Raw genomic sequence first — 19,206 nt, forward strand, 5'->3', positions numbered from 1 at the left:
TTTGGTGAGCGGGTAAAACACTGAGGAAAAGAGTTGGGGGAACTTTTTTGATTTTAGGATTTTTTAGAGAAATCCATTTTTGTGGGTCTGTATATCTCACACTTTGTAATTGCATAATTATAATTATGAAATGATCATTATAATGATTATCATAATTTATTTCTTATTTATTGCTTCTTGTTTTTGATCCAATCTCTCTTTTTAAGTTAAAATAAAAAAACAAGTAATAATAATGACCACGGTGTTATTTTTGTTGACAGTGTGGTTTCTCTGTGCAAGGGTGTTAATGGTGACTGCATAAAAAGGGCTGGGAGATGGGGGGTGGAAGGGTTCAGGAGGGAAAGGACTCTGCCCTTGGGTTCAATCTACATTTGTCCTTAACTTTGACTGACCGATGAATGAAACCATTAGTTATTTCCTCCACAGTTTGGTTATTTAATTTTGGTGTTCGCTGCGCTCGCCAAACTATGTTTGTTAAGAAAAATTCCTTTGGCATTAACCGTGAACCAAAGTTAAGGACAAAATGTTGATTCAGCCAAGTAACAGAATAGCCTCCTCAGCCAAACTGCAATTATAGTGATTCCCAGTAGAGGGCGTGAAAGGTGGAAGTTCTGTTGATCCGTAGGTGTCTTTCGCTGTAAAATGGGTTCTGTTTAAGCAAACCCTTTGTATTCCTCTGAATTAGTTGTATATACTTGTTTAGTGGTGAATGTGTGTGCATGTTGTGCAGATCTTTATTGACTGCATATCTAATCAGGACAACAGCCTAAGGTCAAGTTCCGTGGAGAAGACCTCTGCTATCTTCGAGTGAGACTGTTCCAGTGTACTGTTTAACATTGATCATTAATTATTCACAAAAACAGAGTATGCTGTTTTTAAGCAAATGCGGTATTTATTGAACGCAAGTCCATTCCAGTTGAAGGCAAACATGCAGACAAAATCAAAGAGGAAGCAGAAAAATCATTAGTCTGACTTATTAAAAGCATTTGATATAGACAAAATTGGACACATTCTTCCACTATTTGGTGATTTTATAAAAATTCCAGGTCAGCAACAGCCCTCAAAGTGTGTTGTTGATTCAGACCATTCAACCATGATTTTTTTCACCCAAATATAAACCTAATCGGTTGAATTATTGAGACCATGCAACCATGATTTTTTTTCACACAACCTGGTGAGCATCACCAACTACTAGTTTAAATTCTTATCGATGCATGATGGCAAGTGCCATCAGTGCCAGCATAAGTGGGGAGAAAAGTGGTAATAATTCTAGGGGCCCAAAGCCAGGGAGGTGTGGAAAAAAAAAAAGACAGTATGGTCACGTATGTTGTTTTCATGGGGTCCAAAATCATTGTCAGAGCCCCTGGCAGCCATTATTGATCTCCAGAGAGAGTGCCATGTTGGTGCTATGAAGAAGAATACACACAAAGGGAAGAATCTTGATATGAGGATCAGATGGGAAGTTAAAATATGTCAATGTGTAGCCTACCCTCCGAACTCCACGGGTAGAAGACCATACCTCTCTCAAACCTGCCCTGGAGGGGACTGGCATAGCTCCTTCAAGTCAGCCACGAATGAAGCCGTGTTTCACTTTTAATTTTTTGGGCAGGCCCTATATGGAATTCTATATTGGTAGGTTGGGGGCAATAAAATCGCATTAGTATCCACAGGAGGCAATGGAATGTGGTAGACCTTTTATTAATTTTGAAGAATCCGGTGCCTGTGGAAAGCACTGCATATGTTACTTGGCGCGCCAGAATAAATAAATACATACACGTCGAATGGGTAACTGCTCCTCCCAGCAGAACATGGCTTTAATAACGGGTTGTAAAATGAAACGTTTCTTTTTCAGTAAACCTGCTATATTCATCTAATTGTTTCAAGATGATTTACCATTATCCGGTCTATACCCAGGAACCGGTCTATACTTGGGGACTTATGCTCAGCTTTGGTAAGGTACTCCAGTGATAGTCACCCGGTAGATCTCGCGCACAACCTCAATGACCTCTCGCTCTTTGTACCTTGCACACGGTTCATATGCCTCATTGTCCAATCAGCCCTTTGACGTCTCTTTCCCAAAGACAAATTAAGAGAGAACTCACTTAGCTAAGCACATCAAAGATTCCGGTCCTCTCCGAATTTGTTGCACCACACCGGGAACAATATAGGCCTAACACGTGCACACTAAACTTGATGAGTTGCCAGTGGAAATCACAACACCAAAAAATAAGGAGACCAAATCACGTTTGCCTCCCACATATTGTAACGAAAAGAAATGTAATCTACGAAGTGAAATGGGGTGCCAGTTTTTAATCTTGTTAATAAAGTTATATTACGGTCATTTTAGAATCGTAAACCTATAAATAAAAAAGTTGAATGAGGGAAGAGGTGGGGTAAAGTTAGCGTTTTACTATACAGAAAAGAGCTGGGAAGTCCTTTTAGCGCTTCGTCCGCGTTTAAACGTCACTCTATTATCCCTCCCCCTCTTCTTGTCTATTACCCCTCCCTCCTGGATCATTTTCTGTCCTCTAGTCAGATACAACAGGAGGACTGACCGATTGGCTGTTCTTGGCGGAGAACCGTTGCCTTCCATCACCGGCGGACACGAATAAAAAGTGGGAAAGTTATCTTAAAAGAATAAGCTTGGATTCTCATTTTCATCAATGAGGACACTTACAGGCACACGAAATCAATTCAAAGAATTTAACGAATAATCAGCGAGTTTTCATTTCACCAATTTAATTCTTTTTTTTTTTCATTAAAACGGGTAAAAATATGCAGATAAGCTGCCGTGACAGATAGGTCGAACCATAAACCCATATAGGCTACGGACACACTGACCCACCAACAGACTGCGATTCGGCGGCAACTTCGGAGGCGTTATAAACTAACGACTGGCTTCAACCATTCGTTGCTTCATCAACAGCTAGCATCCTCAATAACGATTTATTGGGTTTTGTACATATTTAATCGTTGTGTTCACCTTCTTGCCTGGGTGGACCAGGGTGGACTCTCTGACTGAAGTAAGTAGCCACCGTTACATCAATGAATAACTGTTATTCATAGAGACTCCTATCATGTGCAACGTTTATTGTCACTCTAATCATATTTCCTCTTGGCTGACAGCACAGGGTTGCTCAGCTTCACACTGTTCTATTGTCTATCACGTTATTGAATCTGTACATCTGCACAGAAAAATGCTCGTTGTTAAATAAACTCTTACAGGGTAGCTACATATGGTCCCCACTGGAGTCATGTTAGAGTTTAATATACACTGGACATTTACGGTGTGTCTAACCACAGTACAGAGTTCACGCAAACAATACCCTATTGCCACATTACCCGAAATACCTGGGTCAGTGCACACTCTGCCCATAGATCTCACATTGGAACACATAGCATATAAACATATGCCTGACTTGCATAAGCTATGCCTGAACCATTTCAGACGATATACCAGACAAATAGCGACACTATGCATAAACACCTGTGTTCACCTCAAATTTCACTCACCTGCTCTACTTGTACTGACTATATGAAAATACTTGCACAGTGGTAGGCTAAAGTGATGTCAGAAATCAGTGCAGTGTACAGATTAGGCTACAAGCAGTTTATAGTTTAAACCTACTGTTTTAGGAGGTGTCCTGTCCGATCACCGCCACATTGTAACATGTAGGCTACACAGTACAGCGTCCAGTGTTAATTCAGCTCTAACAAAGTTTACATGAGCCCTATAGGGACCACATGTAGCCTACTCTATTGCAGTAAAATATACTGTAGGGGTTAATTTAACACTGGACATTTTACTATGTTGCCTTTGGAGACTGCCCCTCAGGCGTCAGCTGTTTTCACTTATTGTGTTAAGCAGCTACATCTTGGCTATTGTATCACTTGAAGTAAACAACTGAGTTAATTGCCGCATTAAACAGATTAGCACTGATCAAGGATCAGAACTGAAATAGAACAGCCGGCCAAATAGCGGGTATACGCCACAGATAAGCAACTAAATAACACGTGAAAGAACATCTGGAACTACCAAAGTTGTGTCTTTGCAGAAGGTTTGTGGATATCAAATTCAACGAACAGATGGAAAACAAATTAAGCCTAGCCTACATATAGCGCGATCAGCCTGAACAGCTCATAAAATCAAAAGTCACCGTCTTCTACAGACAACCGGTTATTGTCACATGCAACAGTAGATGATTGATGAGAGTGTGTAAGTCGCCTGGGTTGTAGGCTATGATTGTGTCCTCAGAATTAATGTTTGCCTATTTGTTGTAACATTCAACGTCGTGAGGAAAAGAGCAAACGACTGTCTCTCGTGAGTAGCCTATGCAGCCAAGGCTATACAAAACAACGTGATAAACAACGGTCATGAGTTTGGGAGTTTCCTTCTGCGGTTACCCGCCCCGATACCACGTACAGCTAATGAATAAAATATTTACAGCTGTGAGGCAATAGCCTACATCACCGTGTTATTCGAAGGCATTATATGCGCCGGAGGGCAAAGTTAACTGCAGCAAAGTTGAATGTGGTATTCTTACGAATTTCTAGCATTGTCGAAGTTCGGAAACTCGACGTGAGAGCTATTGTTTAGCCTAATTTATTGCGAGTCGCTTAAAAAAAATTAATTGTTGCAATACATCAACCAAATTTCCCACTCGCTTTATAAATATGTCTGAATCAACGACAATACGCCGTGGAACTACTGTTTGTTGCAACGTGAAGTTACCGATCATTTCCTCCACAGCGTTTCCTTTCCCCTCCCCTTCCCTGTTATTTAAAGTCTAACCGAGCTCCCGCTAGGTTATTGAGTCTATAAGCAGCAATGCAGCCATGATGTCCTAGCGTTCATTTTCCTAAACAGGCAATTTGAGTAATAGTTTCTTCAAAACACATTACATTCTCCCGTGCAATCAGATTTAAACATTTTCATATTTAGGCCTGTTTTAATTTGGGTATGGTTAATCGTTGATTCGTAGCTATATGCACTTTCAACGACACATAATGAGGTGTCTTGCATTACACATAACTTTGACACCATAACTATAGTTACAGTTTTAGTATACGCTGATGAGAAATTACAAAGTTACAAAAAAACATTGTTAACTAATCTGGGCAGTTGTTAATCACCAATTCCCTTCAAGCAAATTGAAACATGATACAGTAGTGGACCGTCGTGTAGCCTATGAGGGCGAGTGAGGGCATAATGTGAATGGTCAATTAGTAATTACAACTGTGAATTACATCATTTGGGTCAACTCCATCATTGTGGATTCATTAAATCTGACCCCGTCTGCCCTGGAGATGTTGGTGAAGAGGCAGCCACACTACAATGCCTTTTACTGACTCAATTTGATTGTCCAACTCTATTTTATTGTGCTGTATATTCATCTATATTTAATATCTGTATTTAAGTAGGTTGGCTGTATGTGTATGTGTGCAGGTGTTTTACCTTGGAGACGCGGCGTGCATTTATGTCACTTCCTGTGGGAGCTGTGGGACCTTGCTGAACCCACCTCACAGTGCAGCTGAAGGATGTACATTAACAACTGACAGCAGTGTTCAAATTTCAAAACAAATATTACCAGCAATGTTGATAACTGAATTTAATTTTTTACTGAAAAAAATGTTGTGAGTTTGCTTATTTTGACAAAAAATCAATGATGGGTGGCTCCTCCATCTACTCCTCTTGTTTGCCCTTTCACAGGTTCTATAAGGCTTGATAATATCCGCAGTGGTATAAGATTGGAAAAAATCTTGGAAGAATTAAATGCTCCTATGTTTTAAACTTCTAAGAACACCATCAAAGGATTTCTGTCCTGTGAGGAGAAAGTCTGGGAAATGGCTATGCACAGTGGTTGATTCAAAATGATGACAGGGCACAATGAATAAAAAAATTAAAAAGTGTATTCAGTTTCATTGTAGAATGGTATTAATTTCTTTTGCAGTTTCCCAGGGCTGCTAAAATGACTCATGTTTTATTATTACACGGTGTGCTTTACCGACTCAGGTGAAGCAGCTCTCCAAGTAAAAAAAAAAAAAAAAGAAGTGGGCATCGCTTTCTGCTGAGACGCTGCTTCTTTGTTAGAGAACTTGGCTTACAGCTCAAAGGTTGTAAATTCGATTCCCAGGTGGCGCACGGCCATTGTACCCTTGAGCAAGGCACTTAACCTGAATTGCTTCTGTAAATAAGCTGTGTAAGTTGTTTCGGATAAGAGCGTCTGCCAAATGCCTGAAATAGCGTAACCTAATGTAAGTGTAAGTTGACTGTCCTGCCTGTGGCTGGACAGCATTAGCAGGGCAAGGCCTGATTGGCCAAAGCTCTGCCCCAGGGAGGAAGTGTCTTAGTTGGCAGGGTGTCTTCTACCTCATCGCTTTAGTAGCTGCTCCTCGGGGTGGATTAGGCACCTGAATGTGGACACTGTAGCAGTGGGACGTCCTGAATGGAAATTTTAAAAAGTGGGGATTAAAAGGAGAGGAATATACCTGGTATGTCAGTTCTCGTTGGCTTGAATTAAAGTTAATTGTGTTGATTGATCTGGCTGAGTATTTGTACTGCAGAGAAGGGCTTATTTACAACCATGTTTTAACCTGTTATGCTGATGCAAAATTGGTTCTGAAACCAATTTTAAAAAGAAAACATTCTTTTTTTGCAGGATGTTTTCTTTTTATCAGTAAGAATAATTAATACTGTGAACTTACACCCTTTAGGTAAATGACAGGATGCAGTTGTATCTGACTTACAGAACATTCACCCTGAGGGGATGACACGCACATAGTTTGAAATATTGAATATGCAAATCACACTCTTACACCTAGTGTTTCAGATATATCATGATCAGACAAGATAGCTCATTAACTCTGCACAATCACTGTTCAATGTTGCTTATAGGTCATACACACACACACACACACATATACATATATGCATATTTACATATAGTAATGCCACTTACTTTCTGTTAATTTCTCTTGTAAACTCCAAGAGAAAAGCTCATATTTTTTCTGGCTCAAAGCTCCTGGACCATTTGCACAAAGGCAAAAAGGCAATCCAGTGTCATCATTGGCTCAGAGCGGTGTGGCCAGTCCAGTCACATGATGCTGTCAGCCAATAAATGGCCGACAAAGACTGCCATAAGGAAATATGGCGCTGCGTGCCGGATCCAGTGCCTGGCCCAGAGCATCTGCGTGAAGCCCCGCCCCCTTTGCTTTAGTGGGTCGAGCTCAGATGGTGTGAGCTACACTGCGTGAGCTACATTAATGGATTGAGTCCAGCCTCCCAGCTTTGGTTGACTCACACCTTTAACTGAATCTTCTTGCTCACGAACGAACAGTTTAAGTTCTTTTTTGAGGGCTGGTTATATTGAGTATGTCCGGATGCCAGGTGGCAAATGTAGGTGAGGGATGTGGTTAGATGACACACTGCCCGCTTTCAGTTCATCAACAGATTCTGTTTGTAATCACTGTGTCTATTGGATAGCCACATTCCTGTTAGTGGTGTACCTTTAGCTGAATCGATACCATATTTCAGTGTGGCTTGTAAGATTGAATACTGAAATATACAGACCGACTGTGCAAAGAAGGACTTACTAGAACTAGATCTACCTTTATACACAATAACAGCTTTGTGTGTCTTGTCTTCAGAAAAATTCATAACAAAGAATAGAAATTCTTTTTTTTTGTATTGATAAAAAATAAGACAAACACTTGAATACTATTTCACATAATTGATGATGGATATCACAGATTAATATTTAAATCGACAGATATAATTACAGTTTTACTGTCGTTACTCTGGTTACATTTTTTCAGTCATTGATTCATGTTTCATCATATATCCAGTGACCCACTCAGAATATGCATTCCCAAAGACCTCGTTTGGGGATACATTTGCAGGATGCCTCCCAGTGCATTCACCCTTGGCATTCTTTGACCTTACTAAGAAGAGACTGACCAGATACAGGCTTCATGGCCAAAATATTGTAAGTATTTTCTGTGGTCTCGGAGCATTTCCTACAGTTAATGTGGCATTTTGATTTCATCAGCCACATTTCTTTTTATGCTTACGGCCAAAGCATCCTGTCTGTTCAACTTGGATCCAGCGTCCTTGGCTCCACCCAGTGCTGCAGCCTTGTATTTTTCATCTGGGGGCCCAGGGCCTTGTGAGTAGCGCATTGGCTCGTCTGCACGGCTAAAAATGAGGAAATGATGACCGATGTCTCATGATGCGCGGAATTCAGCGCACACGCGTTAATGCGAGAGTTCAACAATGCTCCTAATGTTGTCCAAACGCAGCGACCATAGCTTCGCTGGGTGAGGGCAGCACTTGAGTTGTGCTCTGGACACCAGGCATTGCAAACCAGAAGGAGGTGAACTCAAATGCTGCAGAAGACACAGACACACTGTGGCTGTGAGCCCGTTTCCTTTTCTGAACCTTTTGCCAAAACCAAACTGGTTAAATGTGCTGGGTGTAACATGGGGAAAGGGTTTCATGCAGCCGTGACCGTGGTCATGTCGTGGTTAGCTGTGGTTAGCGCGCTGTGCTAAGCCACAGCAGCTGTTCAGCCCTTGGGTGGCCACTTGGGTTACTGCTGCAAAGTGCGCTCCCGTGTAAGTGGGTCAAGGAAGTGGTGAGCTGTGTAAAATGCAAGCCTTGTTGCCCCCATCTGAATAGCGTGTTAAATGCAAAAGCCATGTCTTGGAGAGTGTTTGCCCAACATCCATTATTTAATATATAATTTAAGGGCCTATAAAATATTCCTATTTCTGTTTAAAAAATAAGGATTGTACTTATTTCTACAGCCCCTGTTCAGTTGCAGTAGGTCTCATCTATTTATAAGCTCATAGCTGATTTTCCTCAGTTACGTTGATTTCCTGCAATGCGAGGAGCCTATGATTCATCCCGGGATCGCATTGGACACCAGTCTGCTCACATTCATGTTTCTCATATGTTTGGACCGCCTTAATCTGACTGTAAATCCTGCTACATACTTGCAAGAGAGCCAAACCATGCTATGTGTATTTGCCTGGATACTGCATCTGTCATCTGGAGTTAGACTCCACCCTACATCCAGCGTGGAGGTGGGGGTGGGGGCATTGGATGGGGTGGGGTGTGTGTGTGTGTGTGTGGGGGGGGTATAGTCAGCACATGCATGAATCACCACTATTTAAATTCTGTCTCTCTTTCTCTTTCTCGCTCTCTCTTTCTCTCTCTCCCTCATGCGCTTCAGAGAACACGTGTGTTTGTGAAAGACCAGGGCATTTGACATTACAGCATTTTTGCAGTTTTTAAAAAATAAGATGGGAGGCTTCCTTTATAAGATACTGTGAGATCAGTCAGATAACCTTGCAGTGCCCGCTCAGTCTGTATGTGTGTTAGCCCTAACCCCTCTCCACCTGCAGTGAGCTGTAGTCTCTTAGTAACCTGAGGGTTCTCCTCCTCTCCCAGCATGTTGGCGTGGCTGAGCGACTGGTTCTGGCAGGAACGGCGGTGGTTCCCTGAAGGACTGGGCTGGGCCGACCTGCAGGACCGAGACGGGCGTGTCTACGCCAAGGCCCACGACCTCTGGGTCGCCATTCCCATCGCATTGGCGTTCCTGGCTGTCAGGCAGGCCTTTGAGAGGTCAGAGGCTAACTTCTTCTTCTCCTCCTTGACCGCTCTCCTCCCCCTTCTTGCTCTTTCGAAATGAGGTCTTCTCGCTAACTCCTTTCATCACTCGCCATCTGTGTTGCTTTTTCTATCTCATCCCTCCTTATCACTTTCCTCCTGGTTTCTCTTTGCGTTTCCTCTTTCACAGTTTTATTTTTAATTTGACACTTTATTTTGACACTTTCTGTTCATTGGATGATCAAGAAGGATTTTATGTAAGAATATATAATACATAAGAATATTCTTTCTCTCTAAATTATCGTCCTGTTCTTTTCTTTTATCACCTTCTCTTACATTCCATTTTAATTTCTTTCTCCCTCCATTTCCCTTTATCTTTGTCCCACACTAGGACAGTGGCAACCCCGCTGGCCTCTCTACTTGGGGTGCAAGAGAAAGTTCGACTCAGAGCAGCACACAACCCCACTCTGGAATCATACTACCGTAGCAAATCCAAACAGCCCACACAGGTAATTATGCAACTACACACCCATAGTAATGCACCCAGACATTGCAGATGCATAATTACACACACAGTGCTAAACAGCCCCAGTAATCATAATGCTGTACTTTTAGTTTGTCTCTTGTAATAGAAGATGAAATATTTTCTAATCTAACCCACACACAGAACTTTTAACACGTTTCTTAACTTGAAACTGATATTTTCTGAAAACAATATTTATTAATCTGTCCAGTAACTCATAGCAATGTGTGGCTAATTCTGAATGGAGCATATCATTTAAAAAGTTCATGGCAGTTTTTTTAATGCACCATATGTACAAAGCTCTCAAGAAACATACTGAAATGAATGTTTTGGAACAAATCGTCCTTCTTGAAATGTAAGAAAACTATCTGGAACAAATGTGATATAGTTTACCCGTCAAGTTAACACAAATATATATGTTTGGCTAAAAGCATGGGCCTGGTCCAAGATCAGAACAATGACATAAAGCTATATGTGGAAAAGGAACAGAAGTCTGGGTGGCAGTATAGTACAGTGGTTTGGGAACTGGACTTGATCACAAGTTTGATTCTCAGGTGGGGCACTTCAAGTTGCACATTTTAGCAAGGTACTTACATTTTAATTGCTGCTCTAAATAACCAGTTGTTTAAACACATCGTAAAAGAATTTAAGTTGTGTACAGTAAGTTGCTCCGGATAAGAGCAGCTGCTAAATGCCTAAAATCAAAATTTCACTCTGCATTTTACATGCAGGACTAATGACCATATCTGTATCTGTCTGTCTGATTTGAACCCCACCCCCCCTGCAGAGTTCGATAGAGAGCTTGAGTAAACAGACGGGTCGCTCGGTGCGGCAGGTCCAGCAGTGGTTCAGGCGGCGCAGGAATCAGGACAGGCCCAGCCTTCTCAAGAAATTTCGGGAGGCCAGGTACGCTGGCTGGCACTGAGACACGAGGGTGCGGTGACGCTACAGCTGGGGTTACCCAGGGTTACCCGATGCCCGGTCTTCGACCGGACTGTCTGGTTCTCAAATTATTCGTACAGATCTGGTTTGTGGTCCCGGCCGGAAAATACGATGAACAATTTGAGTAAAAGACTGAAAATATTTACCGTTCATTTGTGTGTAAACAACCCCCCAGTTCCTAATCCATTCTGATGCCCTTACAGGTAGTGAGGATTCCAGTGGGAGTTTGAGTGCCACTGATACAGGATTGTGTAACCATTGGTTGTCCTAATGTGAAATTCATGTGAAATTCTAATGGCATTAATTATTTACATCTCTGTCTTAATAGAATCCAATCATGTCTGATTAATTTCAGGAGACTTCTTCTGACCCGTAGCTTTTAGGGTATTTATATTCACTAAATTTGTTTTACATGTTTATATTTAGCTTGCCTGTGACAGATTTCCTATAAGTATATTTAAGGAGCATTGCTAGCTAAACATAGCCTCTCTCCGGAGTAACTGATGGGAAATTGACTTTAAAACTCAAATTGTAAAACATGTGTCAAGATACCCTAGTGACACTGGCTGAATACTTCTTTGCCTCTGAAAGCTACTTCAAAGCTAATTCTTCAATATAGATTTTAATCCTTCCGTGGAGCAGAGAGGTATTATTGAGCAGGACTTTGTCTAAAGAAAATTACACTCTGTTACAGTCTTTCACTTTTTGTACTGAATATCCTTATGAAATGAAATGCTAATATAATAATAATAATAATAATAATAGACATTTGGTTTTGAAGCATGAGATGAACAGATGAAATTATCTGCACTTGTGCTGCAGTGTGGGTTTGAAGGTGGTTTTGAGGGTTCAGTATCACCAGTGGTCATATGCGTTTGGTGTTAATGGTGTGTACTGTGCTACATGTGGTGTTGAGTCCTGTGGTCGCTGTGTAGGCCTGCGGTTTGAATCGACCTATTGTTTCTCTGCAGACAACAGGAGTACTGTTGAGGATCTCTCTCTCCCTCTCCCTCCTTGCGTCTCATACATTGATATCACTCTCTCCCTTGTGTCTCCTCACATTCATTTTCATTCTTTCTTTCCTACCCTCTATCCTGCCATCTGTAGCTTTCTTTCCCTCCTCCTCCAGTCTTTCTCATTTGTGCATCTATAGGCTGCTGTTTCTAAAGCGCTGTTGTACTGTGATGTGTAACGAATTCCATTCTTATACTGTATAGTGTAGCTGTGGGCTGTAGTGTCAGGACTCTCGACTAAACATTGTGCTGATTCTGTTGTGCATATTTGTGAGTGTGCGTGGGGGTATAACTGGAATTGTGTGTGTGTGTGATGTTGTGTTACTTGTGTAGGGGTTTTTCACTGATGTGTTGAAGCAGGGTGCTTGGTGTAGCCCAGAATGTGTTTTTCTGAGAATTATTTTGTTTTCAATGCAACCCCATTCTGTTTGTGAATGTGACATGTTGAGATTGTGGTGGAGTTGTGAATGAGGTTGTGTATCGGTTGAATGATATCAGTGTTGTTCACTGTGATTGTGATTCCTGGGTGTTGTGACTGCGTGTAACATTGTACCTGTTCTGTGATTGTGAATGAGAGATGCTGAGACTGCGTGTGTTTGTGTAACACCGTCCATGCTGTGTTGTTGTGAATGTGGGGCGTCGAGAACGTCTTTCCAGACGTGTTGTTAGAGGTGTGTTGTTGTCCAGTTGTGTATGCGGGGTGTTGAGACTGTGTGTTCTCTTGCAGTTGGAGATTTACGTTTTACCTTCTTGCTTTCATTGCTGGCCTAGCTGCACTCATCGATGTGAGTATCATCCTTACATCGCCTCTTCATCCACCTCTGTTCCTCCTATACCTCCATCTCGCTCGGAGATCATTTCTTATGGCCTACTTTTCCTCCCCACGTACAGAACCAGTCAGATGTATCCAAGCTCCTTATTTCGGTGCTCCACAAACAACTGTTTCCATTTGTCTGAAGTTCATATTTGCTCACATACACACACACACACTCTCTCTCCCTACAGAAACCTTGGCTCTATGACGTGAAGCAAATGTGGGAAGGATTCCCTGTATTGGTATGTAAGTTTTTATTAGGTCTGGTGACTTGTGTCACTGTGCTCCATGTATATGAAGTGCATTAGTTTTACTAGATCATTATTTCAGTATGTGGTAACAGATAGAAACCTCAGGTCCCCAGCCTGAATGACTCGTAAATAAAGTAAATTTCTTGCTGTGTAAATGGCAAAGAAAAACCATGAACTGTGTAACGTACTCCACTAAAAGCCTATTCTGTCAGGACCACTGTCATCAAAGTAGATCTTTATTGACAATAAAGGCAATACAGTTATGTTTGGTGGTATGGCTCTGTTCTGGAGCTCTCCCGCCAACCACGCAGCCCGCGTGGATAAGGCCGGGAGGCCAGCAGCCAAACCCCCCTAGAGGGGTACACACAGAACAGATCCAGCAGCAAAAAGTTCTAAACATAGGATGGACAATGCTTTTAACACATAGGGATGGAGCAATACAAATTCTTAACACATAGGAATGGAGAAATGCAAATTCTTGACGCATAGGGATGGAGCTGGGGTGGTGGACGGGATTTACGAAGCAACGTGCAGCAGCTTGCATGCAGGAGGAGCAGCCGAATGAGTAGAGGGAGGCTGTTTAAGTAGACCGCCCTGTTAAGTGAATGTACTGTGATAGGCGAACATCACTCAGCTGAGCCATCAGCTGATTCAGCCGGAGCGCTTGACTCTCGTGGCCTGCCAGAACTACGCGATGCTCCATAAATGTTTCCTACACTGAAGGTCACTCTCGTTAAGAGTGTCTTTAATAACCTCGTAATGTGATCTGTTATTTCATAGCGTAAATCTTCCTGTCCCTGTCTTTTTCTCCCACCCTCTCTAATTCATCTTCCTCCCATATCTCCCTCTTTCTGTCTCTCTCTCTCTCTCCAGACCCTTTTGCCATCTCAGTACTGGTACTACATGATTGAGCTGGGTTTCTATGCATCTCTGCTGTTCAGCGTAGCATCGGACGTCAAGCGGAAAGTGAGTCATCTTCCAGTTCCATCACTATACTGTCTAAAACTGAGCAGTTGTTTAAACAGGATTGTATCCTGTTTCAGGATTGCCAGCACTTTGAACACTAGAAAAGTACCAAAGGTATTACATTGAAAAGAAACTGAGTACAGACTTAAGCAATATGCTTTGTGCTGTTGGGATTCTTCTCCCTTGTGGAACCAAGTCGGGACCGGTGAAGTAACACACTGATGACCAGTTTCCAATTGAAAATGTTTTATTACAACTCGCAAAGGGAGACTTGCCACGGTGCCTCGACGAGCATTCCGTCCGAATCTCAACGAGACTGCCACAAGTTTAAGTATTCCAGTCAGAGGTGTGATAATTTCCAGGTGTGAACATTCCCAGGAAGACATATACATTGCATCCAGACTTGTCGGTGACACCCCTTTGATCTGTGGCTAATGTATTATTACATTACATTACAGGCATTTAGCAGACGCTCTTATCCAGAGCGACTTACACAACTTTTTACATAGCACTTTACATTGTATCCATTTATACAGCTGGATATATACTGAAGCAATGCAGGCTAAGTACCTTGCTCAAGGGTACAACGGCAGTGTCCTTACCCGGGAATCGAACCTGCGACCTTTCGGTTACAAGCGCAGTTCCTTACCCACTGTGCCACACTCCGTCCTATATGGAGTCCTATAATGTATATCCTTACAAACAGTGATTGAACTCTATATGTGGCCATCTGTCTCTACCAGTGGGAAGCAGTGCGCGCCTGTGCGAATGTGCATTAAGAATGAAGTTAAAACACAAAAACAACTTAATCAGACTAAAACAATCAATGAGGCGTATAATTAATATAACCTTAAGTGTTCAAACCTATCAGTGCTTATGCAGGCTTGGCTTGGTTGTATAGACTTTTGTACTTCAATGTACGAATGTTTCCATCTGCATCTCAGAAATTCTCTCTCTCTCTCTCTCTTTTAGGACTTTAAGGAACAGATAGTTCACCATGTTGCCACTATCACGCTGATCAGCTTCTCTTGGTGCCTCAACTACATTCGGGCGGGAACCTTGATCATGCTGGTGCACGATGCCTCTGACTACCTGCTAGAGGTATGCGTATACAAATAATGTGTTACATTAAAAAGATCACCACGCAGACACTGCACTGCAGCCTACAACACTCTGAAATGCAGTAGTACCAACAACACTGTGTTTTATCAAAACTTTACTACAATGCCTCTCCACTACATATCACTGTTCAACAGGACACTGTACAACAGCTGAGGTCCACCTGTAAATGTGAACTTATGACCCATTTCCCTTCAACCTATTTTTGTGGACTGATGATTCATGTACAACACATGGGGGAGAAATTATTCAACGACAGAAAAACATTTTAATCTCCATAAATCACTCTGTCCTTTATAAGTCAGCCAAGATGTTCAACTACGCAGGCTGGAAGAACACCTGCAACTACATCTTCATCGCCTTCGCCGCCGTCTTCATCGTCACCCGTCTGGTCTTCTTCCCTTTCTGGTGAGAAGCCGACACACGCGCTCACATCCAGCCGTGTGTGATGCTCCTCAGCACAGTACAAAGACTGAGCGCACAGCACACTGCTCTTATATGGCCCTCTGCACTGTTACTTCATTGACTGCACTGTAATGTAGTGGGAGAGTTAGACACATAGTGGTTTAAAGGGCACTGCATAACCCACACAAGCTGTTTCGCAGCTAAGTCATGGCAAATTAAAGTACGATATTCAGAGCAGTGGCCCTGATCCATGTACGAGTCACTGGAGTGTACTCCACTGTGTTATCTCACTGCCCACAATGTTGCTTCTCACCGGTACTCATTGACACGAAACTGTGCTCATCCTGGCGCTGCACACTGATAAGAGCCTTAGAGGAGGTCCTGATCCTAACTCTCTCCTCTCTCCCCCAGGATCATGTACTGCACCTGGGTGTACCCGGTGACCGTCTACCGCCCGTTCTTTGGGTATTACTTCTTCAACGGGCTGCTGCTGGTGCTGCAGTGCCTGCACGTCTTCTGGGCCGTCCTCATCGTGCGCATGGCCATCAAGTTCCTGACCAACAACGTATGCAGTCGGCCGCCTGCACTCTCTTCTGTGCACTCGCCATAAAAAATAAAGTGTGTGCTTGTGTACATGTATGCGTATATGTGCACATGTGCGCCACAGCAAGACTAAGTGCGTGTGTGTGGTGTGAGCTTGTGTGTGTGTGTGTGTGTGTGTGGCTGCATGAATACATTTGAGACATGGCTGTTTTTAAATATGCAGAACATCTGCACTCCGGTGATTCAGTGGTCCCCAATGTCTTTAACAAGCAGTCAAACTCCATCTGGCTGAGACGGACGTTGCATGTTGTTGTGAAAGTTAGGTCCGTGCAGCCGATTTGAAGACACGCTGATTCCTCTTAACAAAAAATAGGCCGCAGCTGGTCTCTTTCACGCACTCTCTCCATCCTTCAGGAGACCGTGGAGGATGAGAGAAGCGACAGGGATGAAACGGACGAGTCGGGGGACGAAGAGGAGGAGGAAGAGCGGGAGAAGAAGAACGGGCCGATGCAAAATGGCCACTCTGTCCTCAACAACAACCACTGCAAGACGGAGTGAGACCACACAGGGGAGACCAACGGCCAGAACAGATATCTCTCACACGGAGCCCTGACAGAGGAAGAGTGCGAGAGGGTGAGAGGATGAAGGAGGTGCTTCCACCTTCTGAGAAACAAAGAAACTGCTGAACACAGTGAACACGTGTACTCTGGAAAAGTCGAGGGCACACACCCATAGATACCAACTCAGAAACACCACCTGCAATGAGCATAACCGAATGGTTGCGAAGGATGTATCACATTGACTACAAATCTTTCTCGGTTTCCTTCTGTCTCAGGAAATGTGGGTGATAAGAAGTCATGGTGTTCATCAAATTTAAGCTTTTTAAAATATGTTTCTTAACAAGTCAGGTTCTCATCTTTCTCTTCATTCACTTCTTTATACCCGCTGCCCACGCCCCCAATCCCTCCCTGTACAACTAGCTTTATCCATGTGATTTATATCTATGGTCAGGCTCATTGACACTTCCTGCATGCACAATGCAGGAAGAGCATGAATTCCCTGAGTTAATAGCTGTATTAATGCTGCTTATTGAACTGCTTCTCAGCAATTCCTTTGACTCCACCAGACTCAACAGTGCTGAGACCAAAGGTCCTGTTTAAACAGAGGAAATCCCCTCTCCATTCTCTTAATTCAGTCTAGTGGAATGGAGGCTGCGGTCACATCTGAGCTACTGTTTAGCGCCATGGTCTTCACATCAGTTGAACTCCACTGCAGTCCTTTTGAGTGACATTTCAGTGATATTTCAGTTGACAGTTACGTGCAACTACCGTATAGTGCAACTACGACAGTATCAGATGCTTACCATGTTTGCTGTGGCAGGCTAGAACAGGATTCGAGGCTGTGGTAATGGTGCTTATGGTCTTTAGCTGTCATTGAAGAATTGTCAAAAATGAAATAGTGTTAACTTTTTTGTGAAGTAAAGAAAATGCTGTCTTATGTTTGTACTACATGTGTGTGTACCACCTTTGTGCGTCTTTGTCTTGGTCTCAAACACGAAAACCAAAAGCACACAGGTTGAATTCATTGTCATTTATTTTGTAGGGTTTTACAGAGGTCTGTGCTGTCATTTAAAAAAAAGAAAAAACTGCAGATCCACATCTACCCAAATGTCCCTTAATATCCATCTACTAACCTGAGATAGTGTTGCAACCCATGCCAGTCATGTGTACCCTGATCCAGCATGGCATGATATACTCTAGACCTGTTCAGTCGTTAGTGTTATCCCCATATACACTGTGGCTTTGAGCTGTGGGTCAAGAGGTCGAAGACAAAATTCAGGAACAGACAGTGCTGTGACAGCTGAGACATTGACAGACGGTTTGTGTGGTTTTTTGACAGAGACTTGATTCCAGTGTGAAATACGGGTTTACTTTATATTTTTGTAAGTACTATTTCTGATGAATGAAAGAACTGGGCTCAGATTTCTTTCAGTCTTCCACTCAAGTGCAAGTGAAGAAACTGAAATGAAAGGAATGCTTCATGTGTTCACTTTGGTTTTAATGATTTGTGGTAAAAGTGCCTTACTTGTAAAGTACGAGTTAGACCCGGCTTAACTGTCAGTAATATTCAGTATCCATTCTGCCCACCAGGTTCCCTTCTTGCCTCCAAAATGCTAGTCTTTTCTCTTCCCCTCCATTGTAACCCACACTCTGGAATGCATCTCTTTCACTGTTTCCCTATTTCAGTAATCTCTGCAGCCATTTTACTTACCGTGATCCATGTCTCAGCTACCTTCCTTACGTACTGTTCTAGGATATCGCGGGAACCTTAATTACTGTGTTTATTACTGAGGGCCTTTTGGTTCGCTTTGTTAGCATACCACAATGGAAATAATAATAACAATAATAGTAATAGTAATATTAATAATATAATAATAATAAATTGTGAACTGTAAGTGAAAATGACATTGACCATGTAAATGTTTGTATCTGTATGTCTCTTTTGTGTTTGCTTTGTTGTCCCAGTATCATGAGCTCACAGGTGGTGGTTCTGCAGGCTGCCTCTAGCCACTGGTGAATGATATTGCAACCTCGAGGCCTAGCTGCATTGTCTAGCTCTTCCATCCTGTTTATTAGTATACTTTGTGACCCCTGGTGGAAAGTCCAGGGGTCAGAAAGTAAAAGTCTTGCCATGTGTTTCATCCACCCATGAACTCAGCCAGCTGATTTCAGTAATTACTTCTACCTCTTTGGCTGAAGAATTGTGCTAATTCGCAAATCCAGATGATTGGAATAAAATACTGGTGAGGACTTTTACTTTCTGTACCCTGGATTTTCCACCTCTGCTTATTTCCTTTAACAGCCTTTTTACAAGCTAGTGTATTACCCTGGGGCATAATCTGCCCAACTATAGTGATTATTTGTCAGGTAGATTCCCCATTACCTGCCTGTGACCATTTAATCAAACTAACAACTGTTACCGGGGCCATTGAACAGAGGACGGGCTCACCCTCCGCAGCT

At 42.5% G+C, this 19,206-nt stretch overlaps 1 protein-coding gene across 1 annotated transcript; it reads left to right on the plus strand.

The window, feature by feature from the left end:
* Window positions 1-348: 348 nt before the first annotated feature.
* On the plus strand, window positions 349-17,752 carry LOC135233302 (ceramide synthase 2-like). Its single transcript, XM_064296706.1, has 12 exons — window positions 349-2,615; window positions 3,005-3,023; window positions 9,452-9,625; window positions 10,002-10,119; window positions 10,921-11,039; window positions 12,816-12,873; window positions 13,094-13,144; window positions 14,027-14,119; window positions 15,092-15,220; window positions 15,540-15,646; window positions 16,055-16,208; window positions 16,601-17,752. The coding sequence occupies exons 3-12, from the start codon at window positions 9,453-9,455 to the stop codon at window positions 16,742-16,744; spliced, it is 1,146 nt and encodes a 381-aa protein (XP_064152776.1). The 5' UTR covers window positions 349-2,615; window positions 3,005-3,023; window position 9,452; the 3' UTR covers window positions 16,745-17,752.
* Window positions 17,753-19,206: the final 1,454 nt, after the last annotated feature.

Source organism: Anguilla rostrata, chromosome 1 (assembly GCF_018555375.3).
Source record: "Anguilla rostrata isolate EN2019 chromosome 1, ASM1855537v3, whole genome shotgun sequence".
Taxonomy (NCBI): domain Eukaryota; kingdom Metazoa; phylum Chordata; class Actinopteri; order Anguilliformes; family Anguillidae; genus Anguilla; species Anguilla rostrata.

Excerpts from the sequence above, each read along its gene's own strand:
- LOC135233302 (XM_064296706.1), top strand. The coding sequence starts at position 9,453 with ATGTTGGCGTGGCTGAGCGACTGGTTCTGGCAGGAACGGCGGTGGTTC. Across the intron at positions 12,874-13,093 it reads GCCTAGCTGCACTCATCGAT|AAACCTTGGCTCTATGACGT; the intron begins GTGAGTATCATC and ends CTCTCCCTACAG. Across the intron at positions 14,120-15,091 it reads CATCGGACGTCAAGCGGAAA|GACTTTAAGGAACAGATAGT; the intron begins GTGAGTCATCTT and ends TCTCTCTTTTAG.